Source organism: Miscanthus floridulus, chromosome 8 (genome assembly GCF_019320115.1).
Source record: "Miscanthus floridulus cultivar M001 chromosome 8, ASM1932011v1, whole genome shotgun sequence".
NCBI classification, from domain to species: domain Eukaryota; kingdom Viridiplantae; phylum Streptophyta; class Magnoliopsida; order Poales; family Poaceae; genus Miscanthus; species Miscanthus floridulus.
This window is the reverse complement of record NC_089587.1, coordinates 59,348,148-59,366,957: the sequence shown is the minus strand read 5'-3', so window position 1 is coordinate 59,366,957 and position 18,810 is coordinate 59,348,148. Positions and strand designations below refer to the sequence as shown.

General features: G+C 45.7%; 1 protein-coding gene and 3 pseudogenes across 1 annotated transcript; all 4 read left to right on the top strand.

The window, feature by feature from the left end:
• The first annotated feature begins 7,706 nt into the window (after positions 1 to 7,706).
• LOC136472228 (large ribosomal subunit protein eL34-like) lies at positions 7,707 to 11,970 on the top strand. The gene is made up of 4 exons (XM_066469957.1): positions 7,707 to 7,866; positions 8,088 to 8,167; positions 11,482 to 11,591; positions 11,667 to 11,970. Exons 1-4 carry the CDS (start codon positions 7,788 to 7,790, stop codon positions 11,755 to 11,757), a joined length of 360 nt encoding a protein of 119 aa, XP_066326054.1. The 5' UTR covers positions 7,707 to 7,787; the 3' UTR covers positions 11,758 to 11,970.
• Positions 9,867 to 9,958, top strand: LOC136478822 (small nucleolar RNA snR60/Z15/Z230/Z193/J17; annotated as a pseudogene).
• LOC136478819 (small nucleolar RNA snR60/Z15/Z230/Z193/J17) lies at positions 10,847 to 10,938 on the top strand (annotated as a pseudogene).
• Positions 10,992 to 11,077, top strand: LOC136478824 (small nucleolar RNA snR60/Z15/Z230/Z193/J17; annotated as a pseudogene).
• Positions 11,971 to 18,810: the final 6,840 nt, after the last annotated feature.

Here is an 18,810-nt window from a genome sequence, read left to right as displayed (position 1 = left end):
CCTAGCTAACCCCGCTGCATTTGCTGTGTTGAACGACTGTCTTCTTAGCTCCCAATGTTATTGTGTCGTGTGGATTGAGGGAAACTGTTGATGTCCAATCTCTTTGCGCTACCGCTTTCTACCATAGCGGGCGAGCCAAAGAACGTTGGAGCCAAGTTACAATAGTGTTATTTGTTCTTATCTACTTCTTGTATCCAATAGTGACTTACGGGATAAGACTATAAGAGCCAAACCCCATCATTTTTCCTTCATTGGGCCCGTCCCCTGATTCCCGTCCTTTTCATGATGCCCGGATCGAAGGACGTGAGCCGTGGTGTTGCTATGGATAAGCCTTGGCTTAAACTATCTATCCTAAAGCCATACTGGCTTGGCCATAACTTAAGCTTGTGCTTAGCAAACCACCACTTGTGATTATTTGGCCCGAGGAAATCGGACAACCGTCGAGAGGGCTAAGCCGTGTATCTCTTATTGCCTCGCTGGTGTTATTGGATTTTCCTGCGTCTTGTCATCTTTTCGAGTGTTGAGTGCTCTCTTGCCTTGCGTGTCGCTTCGCGAAGTAGCTGATGATTGGACCAAGAGAACGTGGATGACGACAAGGACTGCGGAATGGAGTCAACGCAGGAGGAGGTGACCCCGCTAATGGAACACCAACGAATGGAGAATTGTACCACTACTACCTCTACATCGTAGGTGTCATGGTAGCACCCTCTTTTAGAGAATCCTATTAGACATTGCATAATATCTAGAACTGCTAGCGCTTTATAAATTATTCCTTTGCTAGTACTTTGATGCATACTACTACCTAAGCCATTATTACCCTGATGCAACCCACTCTACCACGTCACCCTGATTTGCGCACTCGCTCGCTTATATATGCTTACTTGCCTGCTTGCTTGCATATTACACCACTATACTTATTATTAACTCCACTTCACATTATGTCGGGGATGTGATGCTGGTGGTGAACCCCCTGGGAATGGTTTGGCTATGGGTGCCGGATTTGGTGGTGTGTGAGCGTGCTGCGTGCGTCTTGGGTGCGTGGAGAGTGAGGGTTGTGTCGACCGAGCTGGAATAACGATGAGCCTGGGGCGAGTCTTGCCTTGTGGTGCTACCTGGGCACTTGGATATGGAATACCTATGGCGGGTAAAATGGTTTTTGGAGGTGGCCTTGGGTGTGAACCTCGGAGAGGTGGAGCCCGGGGTAGAGGTGCTGTGGTGGCACATAAAATGGAAACCCTGATGAAGATATCCTGGCTTGGTCAATCCCTAAGGACTTACTAGTACTCAGATTCACTGGGAATCTTTTACATCCCACTCGCCCTATATGGTGTGGGACGGTCGGACTACTTGGTAGAACAATGCCACTACTGCTAGGCGAACATGTGCAAGGAGGTACGGGGCGCACAGTTTCCCCCACACCCTTCTGAGACTTCAGGAGGCCTTGTGGACCCGGCTCTCGACATCCGGAGGGCCCCGGCTCTGTCTATGACTCACAGTATCAGCCATCCCAGACTAGACTTGGGATGTTCCAGGGCTGAGAGGTAGGGTGGCATCGTTCTAGGCTAGCAAGCGGCCGGAATCTGCCTAGACGGGGCACCGTCGAGGATGGCTATCTTGTGGGTATGTAAAACCTCTGCAGAGTGTTTTGTTGATCGATCGATACATATGCTGACCTGTCGGCTATGGACCTTTCCTGGGTTTCGCTTAAACTAGATAGGAGATGAGTCCTTCTTTCCTCCCTCCAGGGTTGGGGTATTTTTTGGTCGTGAGCCAGGGGCTGCGGGCCTTTGAGACAAGTGCCGAGAGGGAGTCGGCCTGTCGACCTGAGTGTGTGAGATGAGATGTGGTGATGGTGGTGTGGTTATGGTTGGGATGGGTTGGTGGATGGATGTGGATGGATGTGGATGTGTGTGGCTGGGAATGTGTTAAAAACTAGATAATATTATTACATTACTACTGTTACTTACTTCTCATGCGCTAAGGATGCAAACCACAGCCAAATATTAGGATCGCCAGATCCCTTGTTTATCTTTTCCACTAAAGCTCACCGGTGCTGACCATGGCCTGCACACATCTAACGGTGTGCAGATTTCCTGCTTCTTAGAGATGCTAACTTTAGAAGGATTAGAAGGTCTCGTGCCTACGCTCAAGTTTGGTTCAGAGATGGAATCTACGCTGCACTACGCCAACTCTGATGATGACCCGTGAAGGAGGAGCCTTCACTCGATAGTCTTCCGCTAGATTAACTGTGTAATAGGTGTGTTCCCCAATAATGTAAAATCTTGTATTCTTGTAATCTTACGATGTATGACTGTGATATCGATTGATATATGATAATATGATGGAACCAACTATTGGTTTCATCATATTATAATTCATTCTGTGGATTTTTCCTTCGCGGAAAATTGAGGATGTTTTAGTTGGTATCAGAGCCATACTTGACCTTAGGACGAGACCTTTAGTACCAAACACTAGTTTAGAAGCCAAATATTCTATCTGTAGTGGAGTCATAGCTACTGACACTTGATTCCCCGTCTCTACCTTGAGTTCTACTACTAACTGACTATCCCCGATCTGAAAAGTTGACCACTAGGAAATGATTCCCTTTGTCACCCACGCAAGATCGATAGATGTGTGAGACTCAAAGGCTTAGGAGTCGCCTTAAGTCAACACTATGCATATAGGAGTTGTAATGCTGCTTGAGTGCTTGGATCTTTTTGCTTCTTATGCTTCTTGTGATCATACTGCTTGAGTGAAGAATACAAAAGCTATTTTATTCACATGTGACTCCAGGACCCTAACTAACCTAGCAGGCTATGAAACAAGATCGCCATATGACTAAACAAAACCTTTAGAGATCCTTGGACACCCCGTACAAATTTGGATTGAGTTATCGAAGAAAACAAAAGGATGACAATTCCTTTTGCAAGGTTCTATGGAACCACTACCCCGATCAAGAAGCAACACCCTACCTCATCACCGACCAAGCACCACCTTAATCTCGAGGACGAGATTCCTGTAAGGAGGGTGGACTGTAACAACCCGGGTTTTTGGAGAAGCCAAAAATACGAACTTTTTAAAATTTTTCCTGCAATATGTGAAGCATGTAGATGCTAGGCCAAACAAAGAACAATTTATAAATAAATTGTTGCATGCATATAGAATTACTTGTAGGAGTTTACCGGAGTTCCTTTGTGGGTTTAGTGTTATGTGTCAGAGAGCACAAGTCCGAAACAAATCCTTTTGATCCTTTCTAGAATATCTTATGAATCCCTTTTCCTCTCTCTCAATTCATCGTTTTGCTTTTGAATCCCTTGATCTAATTCATAAAGCCAATCGACCTTCCTTGTAAATCAATGCCCATCGATGCCAACCCTTGGCATTTGATTCCGAGACCCGTAGTAGACCCTAGTGGACCCCACTTGGGGGATCACGTGATAGGCGACGCATGTACACCAACCTAGAGCTCTCGAAAGTAAATATAATGGAGCAAGAAATAGAAAAGAAAAGGGGCATCTGGCCCAAGTAACCGAACCAGCCCACCCTGCTTCTGACCTGCTCGTGCACGCAGCCTGCTTGGCCCAACCAGCGCAGCAGCCCAACCGAGCTCCCTTTCGTTGCCCCGCCGGCCCGTCTCGCACCCCACCGGTCCACGAGCACTCAAGCCTGCTGGCCCAGCCACGTGGCCCATCAGTGCCTGGCCAAGCAACCGAAGCCCCACTCCAACCCTAACCCTAGGGCGCACACGCCCTGGCCTCCAGACGCTCCTAGGCGCGGCGCCGCTCGCACGCCAGCGCCCTGCACCCGCGCCCGACCGTGCCCCCTTGGCTTAGGCGTCCGCGATTCGCGCCACGTGCTCCTCTCCCTGGCACGGATGTCGAGGATGGACGGAGCTCCTAGAAGCCCTAGCTTGCGAGCATAAATAGCCTGAGCCGCCGCCATCCCCTTCTTCCTCCCTAGTACGCCGCCCCTTCTCCATTTCTTAGCTGCCACCGCAAGCCCCTACTCTGTGCCCCGTATCTCGCCGGAGAGCACGCCAAGCCGGAGCCGCTGCCGAGGCCGCGACGCCGCCCACGACGCCGTGCTCCCCGGCCGCCCGACAAGCTCACCGGTGTTGACCATGGCCTACACACATCTGGCGGTGTGTAGATTTCCTGCTTCTCAGAGATGCTGACTTTAGAAGGATTAGAAGGTCTCGTGCCTATGCTCAAGTTTGGTTCGGAGATGGAATCTATGCTACACTACGCCAACTCTGATGATGACCCATGAACGAGGAGCCTTCACTCGATAGTCTTCCGCTAGATTAACTCTGTAATAGGTGTGTTCCCCAATGATGTAAAATCTTGTATTCTTGTAATCTTACGATGTATGACTGTGATATCGATTGATATATGATAATATGATGGAACCAACTATTGGTTTCATCATATTATAATTCATTCTGTGGATTTTCCCTTCGCGGAAAATTGAGGATGTTTCAGTTACCGTCTACATTGGGAAGAGTGAAGAGTTCCCCAACATCACTAAAGCCTGGAATGTGACCACAGTCAGGTTTTGCTTTGTCGACACCTATCAGGTTGTGTCCCGCAAAGCCTTGTGTTACCTTTGCCAAATCTATGAAGAGCCCATTGCCTATACCTCCATGAGGTTCTTTCCATCTTTGGAAAAGAATCGATGGGCATGGAGGGCTCGCATGGAGGCTTTGCAAGGGCAGGATGCGCAAGAAGATAGTCCTACCACGATGCACTTGACCGCGTACCTACTTGCTCTGGATGAGCAGTATGACCGGTGAGCCTCGAAGCTGAGGAAGTGCCTTCGGCGAGCTGAGGAAGCTGAGATCTTCTCCAGGAGGCTCAAGGTGTAGCTTGTCGAAGCACATGCCAGTGCGGTAGCCGCTGAGAGTCGGGAGACTGCCATGTTGGAAGCTCTAAAGGAGGCTAAAGATCGACATACCTATCAGTTGGGAGAGGCCTACCTTGTCACCATGGCGAAGCGAAGGACGTTGGCTGCTGAATGGCAGGATCCCTTAATCGTAGAGGGGATCCCTGTCCACTCGCCAGAAAGAAGAAGAACCGATGTTGCAGTACCGCCAACACCTCCACCATCGGAAGTCTCAGAAGTAGAACCCTTGATTCCTCTCACTCAGCCATTGTCAAGAGAGGAGGCAGATCCATAGCCAGGGCGGTAGAAGAATCCACCGAGCTTGGGAATGAAGATGCGTGGTCCAAATTAGATTAGTTGCCTTGGGATGATGTCCCCATAGTTAGTAGTGTCTTTCGTTGTTGTCCACTGATATTGTAATCTTTCCGTTGTATTTCGTCCGTAGTTGTAGAGGTAGTCCGATCTTAGGAAAAGTGAACGATGTGTCGAGAATGGAAGAGTAAGTGCCTATATGTTGTACTAGCATAAGGACGTTCTGAATATGCATTTTATTTATTTTGTTGTGTTATTGCATCCATTTACCTTAAGTCTCGTTAGACGTGCTTATGTTTTTTGAGGGTGATGTTAAGTGGGTTACAAGAGAAATTACCATTTAGATGCCAGCAGACCAGCCGTGATTGGATAACATAGGACACTGTATCGACTAATTGTGGATGTCCTAGCAGAACAATTGAATCTCTTTAAATCAGATTCGTTGTTGGATTTGAAGTCCGTGTCTCTTGTTGCGAAAGGAACCCTTATTGTTTCAATCTTTCCTTGCAATACTTCTCTGATTCTGTGGTCTATGACCCCACCGTCTTTATTGCGTGTAAGTTGATAGTAGTTGCCTGGTTAATAGCTTATGAAGCCACGACGAAACCGAGGGCCCCTGTGGAACAACTGCCACATGGTGACGCTGCTCAGCACGCACTGGTATCGAGGTTGTTGACCAAGTATCTTTGCCAAGTTATACCGCCATACCACTTTTGATACAAATATTCGGGTGTTTGAACGGGAAATCCACAACGGGTTGATGAAATAGTGTTCTCTCAAAGTAAACAAGAGGAGGTGGTTTCGGAGAAAGCATGTATGTTGCGATTTCACTTCATACAAAGGTTAGCGCATATTGTGGACAAGGAAGGGAACGAAAGGAGAACACCTGGGAAAAGTTAGCCTTGGGTAGTAGGGAGTGCTTAGAAAGCTTGAGTGGATATCAAGTCCCAAGCACTATGCCCAGCTCGACCACGCTACGCACGCCGGGTCGCTATCACCGCGTGCCCCACGGACGTCGTCGGTGTCGGACCCATTAGCACCCTGTCCTCGCATGGTCGTGACATTGTGCTGCACTCGTCGTCCTCGTGCACTGTGTGCTTCTCCTTTTCTCGGCCTCTAGGCCGCTCTTGATCCTCACCATCGTCCCCATACCGGACCCCTCCCTTCTTTCTTCTTTTGGGGACACGGCCGCCCGCACGTCTCCCTCGTCGAGCGAACCCTCTCTTCTCTCCTTTATTCCCCTCCTCCGCTCGCTTGCGCAGGGAGAGCGCCATGGCCGACTTTATGCCCACGGCGTGAACTGGCAGTGTATCCCATCCATGTCGTCTCCACTTCCGGTGTGCTGTGCCCCATCTCCGTTTGCCACTATAAGATGCCCTTGGTCCTTGCTCTTCTTCTTCATCCCCATCTCTCTCTAATCCGAAGCAGAGCTACGAGATTCAGTCGTCATTGTGAAACTAGGTTCGTCTCACATAGGTGATGGTGTAATCTAAGAAGAATCGATCTGGTTTTCAAAGAAGTTCAAGTCTACCGTTGGTTAGTTTGGTCTTAGGGTTCACGATGTTTGACTTGTCAGTCTCATGTTTTTGGATCTGTTGGTCATACGTCATATTTTGGATAATCATTATTTTGTTGTTTCTCCATTGTCCTCGTCTATCCCGACTTCTGGAGTAAGCCTTGGTTGTACTAGGTTGCTCTTAACCATGTAACTTTAAATCCCGATATAATTTAGTGTTCGACGTCATGTAATTTTTCGTGTAATTCCAGATTTACGAAATGTGTTGTAGTTTCGCCTAAGGGGAGTGGATCATAATTCATTCTTTTGTAAACCCTTATGTTAGGAGACGTACTTGTGTTATAGTTTTTGCTCTTTCCACCTATAATATAATCTTAGCCAATGTTGTGCTTTGAATCTAAGTGTGTTAGTTGCTTATGCCTAACTCCATCAAATACCTCTTTCCACTAACATGTCATTGATTTGCTGGCCTAAAATAGACACCATGTAATGACAACCAACCTCTACGTTGATTTACAACATTGGCGGTGTTCGCTGGTCTGGTAAATGGCTGATTCCCCCTCTCAAAACACTATTTATCAACCAGCCGCTACAGCATTTCTCTCTCACAAAACCAGCCAGTTTCAGCCAAGTTTCAGACCAGCGAACGGGGCCATTATAATGAAAAGACCATGTTACATTTTCTTTCCATATTTTTCCATTTAATGTACCAAATAGACCAACCTTTCATAACAACACGATGATAAAATATATTAGACATATGAGCCATATTTTCTAAAATTTTTCCATTACGAAGCACATCATCCGTAGCGAAGCGCGGACACCAATGGCTGTATGTACGAGCATCAAACCAAATTCAGACCATCCACATAGGTGCTGGTAACCCCGAGTCACAGATCGGACCGTCTATTCGCTCGCCAAATCATCTCCCGCCGTCAGATCTAGGTCATCCGGCCCATCAGCCATCCTATAAAATCTCTCCTCCATCTCTCCTCCTCACCCCCTTCCCCGCCGCCACGCTAGAGAGGAAGAGCGCGCGGAGAGCCAGAGCCCGGGAGAAGCGGCGGCCGGCGGCAAGATGGTGCAGCGGCTCACCTACCGGAAGCGGCACAGCTACGCCACCAAATCCAACCAGACCCGCGTCGTCAAGACCCCTGGTAAGACCGGCGCCTCGCCCTCGCGTGGTCGATCGCGCGTTGTTTCTGTTCGTGCGGGTTGTGGAGATAGGATTCTCGCTGCTCTGCTCATGTCTTGGTTAGGAGTTAGATGGATCTGCGCGATGGATTTATGACCCTTCACATCGGATATCGCACTGTTCGTTCAATTTTACGCATGTTTTTCTTGGATCTTGAGTCTCGTTGTTGTTGTTGTTGATTAGGCGGGAGGCTTGTGTACCAGTACACCAAGAAGCGCGCGAGCGGACCGAAGTGCCCCGTCACCGGGAAGAAGATCCAAGGAGTATGTTCCGCCCACCTTTCTGTTATATCCACTTGTTCTTGCGTTAGGTCACTGCATCATGCTCTATGCAGGGATTTTTCATTTTGAATGCTGCTTGATCAACCTAGGCTACGAGTTCCTGACGGAGCATGTATTTGAATTGCCGCATTAATATTTTGTGTAGCTTATGGCTCATATTCTTGTGAAGTTTGATTACAAACTGGGGGTTGAAGTGCACGTATTCTTGTTGAACCATGCTTTGGGCTCTTGGTTGGAACAGTTTGTTATTCCTAAATCTAAAAGAATGCTTTACGCTCTTGGTAAACTGTATTTGTAGTGTATACCAAATATTTGAGTGCTTAATTGACTGTTCTGATAGTAGTTTTGAACCATAGGTATAATGCTTGTTTTGTTTCATGATTGAGATTTTACATTGGTTTTGATCCTTAGGCCTTAGCTTGCTGTAACATGTGCTGCTGGAGCTGGTTAATTTGCATGTCATATCTGTTAACATATCTATCTGTGGTACTGGTCCTATATTATTCATTGCCGGACAGCGTACATATTTGTCACAATGTATTGTGTTGTGCCCGTTTTCCTTGAGTCTAGGTTGTACCAAGAGGTCCTTTGTCCAGATCTGCCTGTCCTTTTGTTTCAATTTTTTGGCCAATGATTATATAGTTATAATTGTCAAGCATATGCCTGAATTCTCGAATTCTCATGTTGATTAATCTTCTTTATGAGGCCTTCCAATGTCGTGCCTTTTTTCTCATTATCTTAGTTCTGAAGCCTGAAGACCCCCCCCCCCCCCCCCCCCCCCCCCCCCCCCACACACACACACCCAAAAAAAAAGGGATACATTTGACTTGCATGCTTATTAGTTGTGTTCAATTCATGTGATGGTTGGCTTCCATCTTTACTATGGTTCAATTCCTCTGAGGAGCTGGAATAAAAGGTAATTAGATGTCCACCTTGCTCTAAATGATTATGAAGATTTTTGCATCTTCTGCCGTTTGTTTAGACCAAATCAGGGTGGCAGAGAGATTGTGAGCTTTGATGCCAATGCCAATTACATGGAATTGCATTGTGTACTTTGTAAATTGATTGAGCTTGATGGGCCTCTTTTCTGGCTCTGGTGCCTGTTCATGTTATGAAGTGACTATGATGCATGGTTATCATCCCAGATCATAACACGAGCAGGTAAATGCACCAAGTTTCCCTACTGGTTGATTCGCTGATTTGTTACTCCCACTTCAAATAACTGGCAGTGGTTCTGGGTAGAAACCGGCACGGAATTGATTTTTTTTTTTTTGTGTAGTACAGGTTATTATGAAATGTCACCATTATTGGATCCCTTTGGTGTTCCTGGTTGTTGAGATGTTCTCTGTTGATGTTGATTTCTCATCTATGCTTTTGCCTTACAAACATGTTTTGTTGTAACTTCCAAATTGCTGTTCCAGTTTGAACACATGTACTGCCCCTGTTTTGTTTCTGGTGTACTACTGGGCCTATGATTACTGAGAAACATGACAAGCATATGTCTGCAAACTTTCATGTGGATTCTGCCTAATCTTCTCTATGAGGCCCTTTGCACTGGCATACCTCCTCTCCCCTGCATTTTTTCAATTTTTATTTTGATGTTCAAAGCAATCCAATCTGTTTGCTCCTTTGTTATCTTCTATTTATTTGCTATCTTTGATGGTAGAATTATTCAGCTGGTGAGGCTTGGATGATGATCAATCGCATAGTTAAAATGATCAGTAATGATTATGATTGCACTGAATTGTCTTTCGCTCCTAACTGACAACCTTCTGACCACCTGATTTTGTCTGGTATTCTTGGAGGATTGTTGTGTACTACTATCTTTAGGATGCACTGATTTTGTTACATTTATATGATTTTTTTAAATATTAATTCTGAAGTTCTTTGACTCCTTGTGCACATGTCAATAGAGATTGCTTTTGTTTGAGTACTACATTACATCAACTGTACATGTGCTTGGTAGTAATATATATTGACGAATTCCCTGTGCATACTGTTCCTTGAATCTGCTAAGGATTGTTCGCCTTATAGGCATGACAGCATGTTGCATCCTACATGACATGTAGGTGTAGCCACTACCCTGATTAATCAGAATAGACTGTCTTAAGTTCATGTTATAAAGAGGCTATGATGCATGGTTATTGTCCCAGTTCATAACACGAACAAGTATCCCTACTTGTTGGTTCGCTGATTTATTACTCCCACATCAATAACTGGCAGTGATTCTGGGACACCGGCACGGAATCGTTTTTTTGTAGTACAGGTTATATTATGAATGTCAGGACACTATTATTAGATCCCATTGGTATTCCTGGTTGTTGATGTTCTCTGTTGATGTTGATTTCTCATCTATGCTTTCACCTTACAAACATGTTTTGTTGTAACTTCCAAATTGCTGTTCCAGTTATGTACTGCCCCTGTTTTTTTTTCCTGGTGTACTACCGGGCCTATGATTACAGAGAAACATGGCAAGAACTGTCTGAAACTTTCATGTGGATTCTGCCTAATCTTCTCTATGAGGCCCTTTGCACTGGCATACCCCCTCCCCCCTGCATTTTTTTTAATTTTTATTTTTGATGTTCAAAGCAATCAATCTGTTTGCTCCTTTGCTATCCTCTATTTATTTGCTATCTTTGTTGGTAGAACTCTTCAGGTGGTGAAGTTTGGATGATGATTAGTTGCATAGTTCAAATGATCAGTGATAACTATGATTGCACTGAATTGTCTTTCGCTCCTAACTGACAACCTTCTGACCACCTGATTTTTCCTGGTAATCTTGGAGGATTTTTGTGTACCACTATCTTTAGGACACTGATTTTGTTGCATAGTTCAAATGATCAGTAATGACTATGATTACACTGAATCTTTCACTCCTAACTGACAACCTTCTGACCACCTGATTTTTCCTGGTGATCTTGGAGGATTTTTGTGTACCACTATCTTTAGGACACTGATTTTGTTAACTTTATCTGTTTTTTTTTTAAATTTTAATTCAGAAGTTCTATGACTCCTTGGCATACATGTCAATGGAGATTGCTTTAGTTTCATTACATCACTGTAGTGCTTGGTGGTAATATCTTTGGACGAATTTCCTGTGCATACTGTTCCTTGAATCTGCTGAGGACTGTTTGCCTTGTAGGCATGACAGCATGTTGCATCCTACATGACATGTAGGTGTAGCCACTGCACTGATTAATCAGAATAGATAGTCTTAAGTTCACCTTGGAGTACAAGTTTGTGTCATTTACATCTTATCTAACTGCTCACAAATATTGCATATGCTTGAATTGCAGATTCCACACCTGAGACCTGCTGAGTACAAGAGGTCCAGATTGTCAAGGAACCGCAGGACTGTGAACCGTCCATATGGTGGTGTTCTGTCTGGTACTGCAGTTAGAGAGAGGTGATCATTCTTTCACATCTCATGCTCGTCTGTTAAAATGATTAATGGTGAAACTAAGCTGCCTGCACCTCTCAGGATCATCCGTGCCTTTTTGGTCGAGGAGCAGAAGATCGTGAAGAAGGTGTTGAAGATCCAAAAGACCAAGGACAAGGCCTCCAAGAGCTAGACACTATTGCAATATAGTCATTTACCACAATGTTTAAGTCCCTTCGAATTTGTTTCAGGAAGAAATTTTCTCGTGGGTTTGGGGAATCCTTGTGCTTATGCTAGTATGTGAGATGGTTGTGGTGGTTTAAATTTTGAGCGTAAGTTGCAGATCCTTTTAAGTTTTGTAACTCAAGTTCGGTGGAATGTTTTTCACTTGGCTCTGTGGATGTCAGATATTTTTGTTAATCGCCCTGTTCGCTGCCCAGTTGCCCCAGTTTTCACCTTCAAATCGACCTCTTCATACTTAACGGTGAGCGTACCTTCAGATTCCTTTAAGCTTATATTGTCTCGTGAGTCCTGATTAAATCATCTATTGTCAGTTGCCGGCAGAAAAGAACTTAGATAAACATATTTTCTGATGGTGCATTTGTATATTACTATTTATTTATTATATTTATCGAATTTTGTTTGTGAAGTATCTGCCGGGTGAATTAAATAATTTCAGGCAACAGTGGATGCACTTGTAATCCTCGCGCATACAGATGGGCTAAGAAACAGGCGAACCGGCGTTTGGGAGAATTTAGGGCCCCGTTCGGTTGTCTTGGAATGGGACGTTTCCGGTCACGAAATCTTTCATGCAAGTACAAATTAGTGAAGAAACTGGTCGGTTGGGAATCTTTTCGATTCAACGGAACGGGGCCTAGGGCATTTCTTTCTTCTCTCCACCGGGTCCCTTGCGCCGCTGGCGGTTCTCCTCCTCTCTCCGCCGCCAGGGTCATGTAGCTCAAGCTGGTCGTCCCCTTCCTCGGCAACTACGACTCGTCAATATTCGAGCAACGTCCCATTCTGGCATACTTCCACGGGGCCATCCATCGGAAAGGGAACTCCAATACGGGCAACGACCCAGGCCTTGTTTAGATGCCACCTAAATTCTAAGTTTTTTCACTCTCTCTCCATCACATCAATTTTTAGCCGCTTGCATGGAGTATTAAATATAGGTAAAAAAAATAACTAATTACACAGTTTAGTTGAAAATCACGAGATGAATCTTTTGAGCCTAGTTGGTCCACGATTGGACAATATTTGTCAAATAAGACGAAAGTAGTACTATTCATCAGTTTGAAATTTTTTCGCAATCTAAACGAGGCCCCATTCTGGCATACTTCTATGGGGCCATCCATCGGAAAAGGGAAACTCCAATACGCGAGAGAGCGCGACCCCGCGTCTCCCTCCCATATCTCCCTCTCCGTCCCGCAACCACCCGCGCCGTGACCCACCGGAATTCAAGAAGAAGACAGTGCAGCTAGGGGCCCGGCGATGGCGGCAGCGGTCTTCCCCAACTCTGATGGGCTTACAAGAGAAAGGGCCCCGGGGAGGTAGGCCCACCAGGCGGTGGGGACGGCGGCCGGGCGGTTCGGGGCTCTGGCGGCGGCGGAGGCGACCGGGCCAGGGAGGGGCGGGGGCGCCATTGTCGGAGCTCTCCGTGGCCAGAGGGGGAGGGAAAGAAGGCGGCGCTGCGGGCGCAGCGAGGCGGTGGTCGGCGACGGGGCGAGGACGAGGAGGGGGCGAGGTCGAGGACGACGGCCGGTGCTCGACGGCGATGGGGGCGAGGATGAGTTCGAGGACGACGGTCGGTGCTCGACGGCGATGGGGGAGGGGGCGACAGAGGAGGGGCGCAGGAGGAAGAAGAAGGTGCGGGACGACGCGTCGCGGCGAAGACGACAGGTCGAGCTCTCCCCTAGCGCGCAACCGGTCGCGGCTTATCCTTCATTTGAAATCAAGAAAAACTATATTTGAATTTCTCAAATTTGAAATTTGAATTTTTAAATTGTAATTATCATTTATAGCATATGTTATTAAACATGTAATGAAACAAAAGCATTATAAATTGTATATGAAAGCATTTTTGTATTGCAATTTTTGAGCTATATTTTTTTATTACACAATTTCTAACTTTCAGCCTATTTATGTTAAAGGAAATGTTAAACACTCTTGCATGGGCGGAAAAAGAAACTGCCGGGTAGGCAGCAGTTTCGACACGCACAAAAAAATGCTTTAGTACCGGGTTGGGCCACAAACCGGGACTAAAGGCCTTTAGTCCCGGTTAGTGACCCAACCCGGGACTAAATGTTGTGGGCCTATATATACTCGTCTCTGCTCTTCTTCTTCCACCTTTAAATCGCCACCACCCAGAGAACTGGATCGATCCGCTACCCCGTCGCTCCGCCGCTCGCCACCAGCGCCGTGCGCTCGTCCGACCTTGCCCTCTTCTCCGGCTCGCGCGGCGGGCCCTCGTTCTCGTTTCCCCGGCGCGCGCAGCGGTGCCCTCGTCCTCAACCACCGGCGCCCGGCCGGCCTCGACCTCTCGTCCTTGGCTCCGGCGCGTGCGGCTCGCCCTCATCCTTGGCTCCGGTGCGCGCGGCTCGTCCTCGTCCTCGTCTCCGGCGCACGCGGCGGCGCCCTCGTCCTTGTCCTCATCCACCGGCAGTCGGTCGGCCTCGACCTCTCGTCCTCGGCTCCGGCGCGCGTGGCTCGCCCTCGTCCTCGGCTCGGGCGCGCGCGGCTCGTCCTCGTCCTCGGCTCCGGCGCGCGCGGCGGTTCCCTCGCCCTCGACTCAAACCGGTTGGCCTCCTCCTCGTCCTCACGGCGCGCGCGGGGCGGCGCCCTCGTCCTCGTTTCCGGCCGTGCCAGCCTCGCCCTCGTCCTCGTCTCCCTAGCGCGCGCGGCGGCGCCCTCGTCCTAGTCTCCGGCCAGCCTCGTCCTCGTCCTCCTCTCCACCAGCGCCTTCGTCTCCGGCCTCCACGTCAATTTCCGTCGGCGCCTTCATCTCCTTCCTCGACCTCGATCGTCTCCGACCTCGCCTCGCTGCTGCGCTGCCAGGTGTGCCAACACCGTCTCATCATATCCCTTCCTGCTGTGTGAAACCGAGCACTCACCCCTAATAACTTAAGCTAATTGGCTAGCTATTTGTATTCGATCTGACTTGTATTTGCTTTTTTGCTTTAGTGATATATTTTGATACAAATTGATATATATATATATATATGCGGAAAGATGATATAAATTTTGATATATTGACTTTAGTGTGATATATTGTATATATATGGTATGCATATTGTGGGGTCCTGTTATATGAATTTTGATATATAGGGTTTACATTAATTTTGATATATAGACTTTAGTGCCTGATATTTTGGTATATGAAAAATATTTACTTCAATGATATATATGAATTTTGATATTTTGTATATACATATATATGAATATATGAATTTTGGTGTATGAATTCATATATTGACTCCAGTGATATGAATTTTTATATATTAACTTTAGTGAGAAGAGATGGCTGGACGTCTTCCTGAATCGATTGTCCCGAGTTGGGGCTATTGTATTACTTGGGGATTCGAACCAAGGTTGCCGGCTGTACCGTTCAATCATCCTAGCATAGTAAGCAACGATATATGTTTTAATACATTAATATGTTTTAAATATGCTTGTACACAATATATTTTTTCTGATATGTATATATATATATATATATATATATATATATATATATATATATATATATATATATATGTGTGTGTGTGTGTGTGTGTGTGTGTGTGTTTCTTAAATGTACCGTAGGTAATTGACCCAATCATTTGGCTTGAAGAGACACTTTCATATTTCAGGGTTGAGGGAGTGGATATTGAGAGCTTTGATGTAGATAATGGTCGATTGGTCCAATATCGAATTGGCTTTTCCATCGCCGCCAGGAGGGGTACATGTGTTGTACAAATCTCAAAGATGAGAATAAAGGCACCTGAGAAGTCTATTGCACAAAAATACGTTGTCAATGAATGTTTGAATAAGCTTGCGAATATTGGGTATACCCTGCCTACACTATCCTCCTTGACGATACAAGCAATACATGCGGGCTTGTATCATGATGTTGTGAGTTTCTATGCAACAACTGCTCGAACCAACCGAAATGATGTGGTAAAATCGAAGTCAAACTCATAGCTTATTTCTAGATTTGTTTTTATTGGAAAAGTTTGTTCTCATATCCATTTTTTCTGCCAACATTTACAGGTTGAGGACTATGACTTAACCTATGCAGGTTGTAGCTTTGAAGCCATTCTAAACCAGACAATGTATGCATTGGGTTTTGATTGGAAATATGCCAATGAATGGCCAGCACTCACTACGGAAGGATTTCAGGGAAAACTGGTTATGACTAAGAGGGCATTATTTGACCCGCTGACTTCTCGACTACCGCTTTTCGTCGTTAGTAGACCCTGTGCTCGTACTTTTGAAGCAAGGGAGAGTGTACTACTTAATGCGTTGCTCTACGTCAATGATATTTGTGGATACAAAATCGATGACCTACACTTCACCGAGTACATAATACAACGTAGTCAAACTTGGCGGTGATCTACTTGCGCTTGCATGAACTTTGGTGTGTAAATTGAACATCTAGCTAGCTAGTTTGTATTGACTTGGTTTAAATTATTATGATTTGTATGAACTTGATGAATGTGAACGATCATTGTAATATATAAGCTCTTATTTCATTAATTTCATTCTTATTTATGGACGATGTACAATATTACAGCATATAACATGTAATGCGTGTATGAAAACTATTTGAAACGAAAACAAATTGAATGGAAAGAAACTGTAAAAGAAAAGAAAACAAAAGAAAAGAAAAGTGATATTCAGTCCCGGTTGGTTATACGGACTGGAGATGCTCGCCCTCGGGCGTTGGCCTGGAGACCCTTTAGCCCCGGTTGATATAACCAACCGATACTAAATGGATCCATTCAATTCCGGTTGTGAGGCCCGGGACTAAAGGACGTGCCTTTAATCCCGGATTGGTAAAACCGGGATTAGAGGGGGTTTCCCAACCGGGACTGTCACCCAGTCCTGCACTAGTGATTGCAAGTGTTTCAGCTGTTTCTGAGATATGTTGTAAATGTTTCACGTCGATGTTGTAAAAATAGATTTAATATTGCACATGTCGCAATATGATCCACCTGCCACAGCCGTCTGCTGCAGCTGACGCTGAGGTGCCGTGTAGAGAGAAAACCATATAAGTGGACGGGGATGGCGGCAGGGAGGCAGGTGATCCCTGCGTGCGCGCGGGAAGCAGGCGAGCGGCGCAGCTGGGAAGCGCAAGGAGCAATAGTGAGGAGAGGGGCGCGGAAAGCAGGAAAGGGAAGCAGGAAAGCGTACGAGAGCGGCGTGGGCGGTCCCTACCTGTATGTACAGTAGGCGCTCGTGTGGACGTGCAGCAGGCGCCGCAGGCCCTGGACTCGTGCGTCCGTCCGACACTTCCGTATAAAAATGGCATGCAACACTGTGATTAGATCGCATACATTCACCCCTTCAGCGCTTTGCGTTCAGTTACTGTCACGTGTGACCATATCATTGCTAGTCACAATGCTGATCTTTTAAACAGAAAAAAAGGAGATCTCAAGCGCCACTGATTAAGTGTTGAAAAATGATAAGATCATAATCCAGAATAAAAAAACGAGAAGTGAAATAGGGGGCGCGGATCGGAATGAATCCTCTGATAATGTTCTCCCGGGCTAGATGCGGGGTTGATTACATTCTTGAAATCTTGATGAAGAGATATGTTCTCTCTTCTTCTTACATGGATATCCATGCATGCGTTCTCTCTCTCTACCCGATCCCGATGCCTTGATGCCTGATTTGATGGTGAACGCTAGATGTTGTATATGTAACGTTGGAAAACATCACCAGGCGTTGAACCTGGACGCCTTGTTTGCCGATGGAGTTTGGGAACTTTTCTTCAGATCAGCTATATATTCGAGACAGTATACACCTTTATCTCCTTTGTCACTTATTATTATATACACTGAACCTGGACAGGTTTTTCTAATGTTACAGGAAGCTTTTTATTAAATTTTAAAAACATTACTTCAAGTTGATACAAAACATCGGAGTCACCATGTGTCTATCAGTTGATACAAAACATTACTTCAAGTTGATACAAAACCTCGGACACATTCTAGTGGCTATCAGTTCGTAAACCAGAAAGTCACCATGTGTCTTAGAGAAGACATCTCCTTACCCACATGCGCCAACTATTGTGAGACTTCTATAACCATATCCGGTGAAGCCGGCTTCAACTTAATAGCCTAGATATCTAGCCAGTGCTTAACCAAAAGTTGAACTATTTTTTTTTTCTTTTTGGAAACAATATCATTCCCGCTACACCGAAGTGACCGACGAGTTGCAGCAGCTCCTAGCAAAATTAGTGGATTCAAAACCTTGCTAAAACCCCTTAGCCATCTCCCAAACATTTGTGATACATTGTGAAATTTTGTTAGACCCATCACTACTTGCATAATTAATAATTAGCCAAACAACTTGGCACTACCACAGAAAGTTTTTATAGGCGGCTAGAAAGCCTTTATAAAGGCGGCGGTGTAGCCGTCTTACTTTTTTTATTTCTACACATCAACAATTTATAGAGGCAGCTAAAAACATGAAACGTCACTACAAATGGATTTCTAGGGGTGGTTGAAAACAGGAACCGTCTCTTGAAAAAATCACAAATCGGGCCAAAAATAGCAAGTTTTAATCCATAAAGGTGCCATTAGAAGTCTCATGTCAGGCGATTTTTGTGTGCTTGCAGGCTAGGAAGCCTTTATAAAGGCGGCTGGTCCAGCTGCTTCTACGTTTCTATTTCTACAAATCAACAATCCGTAGAGATGGCTAAGAACTTGAGCCAACACTACAAATGGATTTTTAGGGGTGGCTGAAAAAAGGAGCCATCTCCAGAAATCACAAATCAGGCCAAAAAACCGCCAAAAAAATTTAATCCACAAATGCGCCATTAGAAGTCTCATGTACCTCATGCCTTGCACGTAACTATCTTGACCACTACACCCCAAATTAACTTGGGAATAAAGGGCACGAACATTCCCCTAGTATTCACTTGTGATCAAAGCCTGCTGAACAGCAAAATGCTGCAAAAAACTTGCTGCATCCAAGTAAATAAGGGGTTTGGTGCTAAGGAGGGCCAATTTGTTTGTGCTTGTAAGCTCATGCACGTATATAG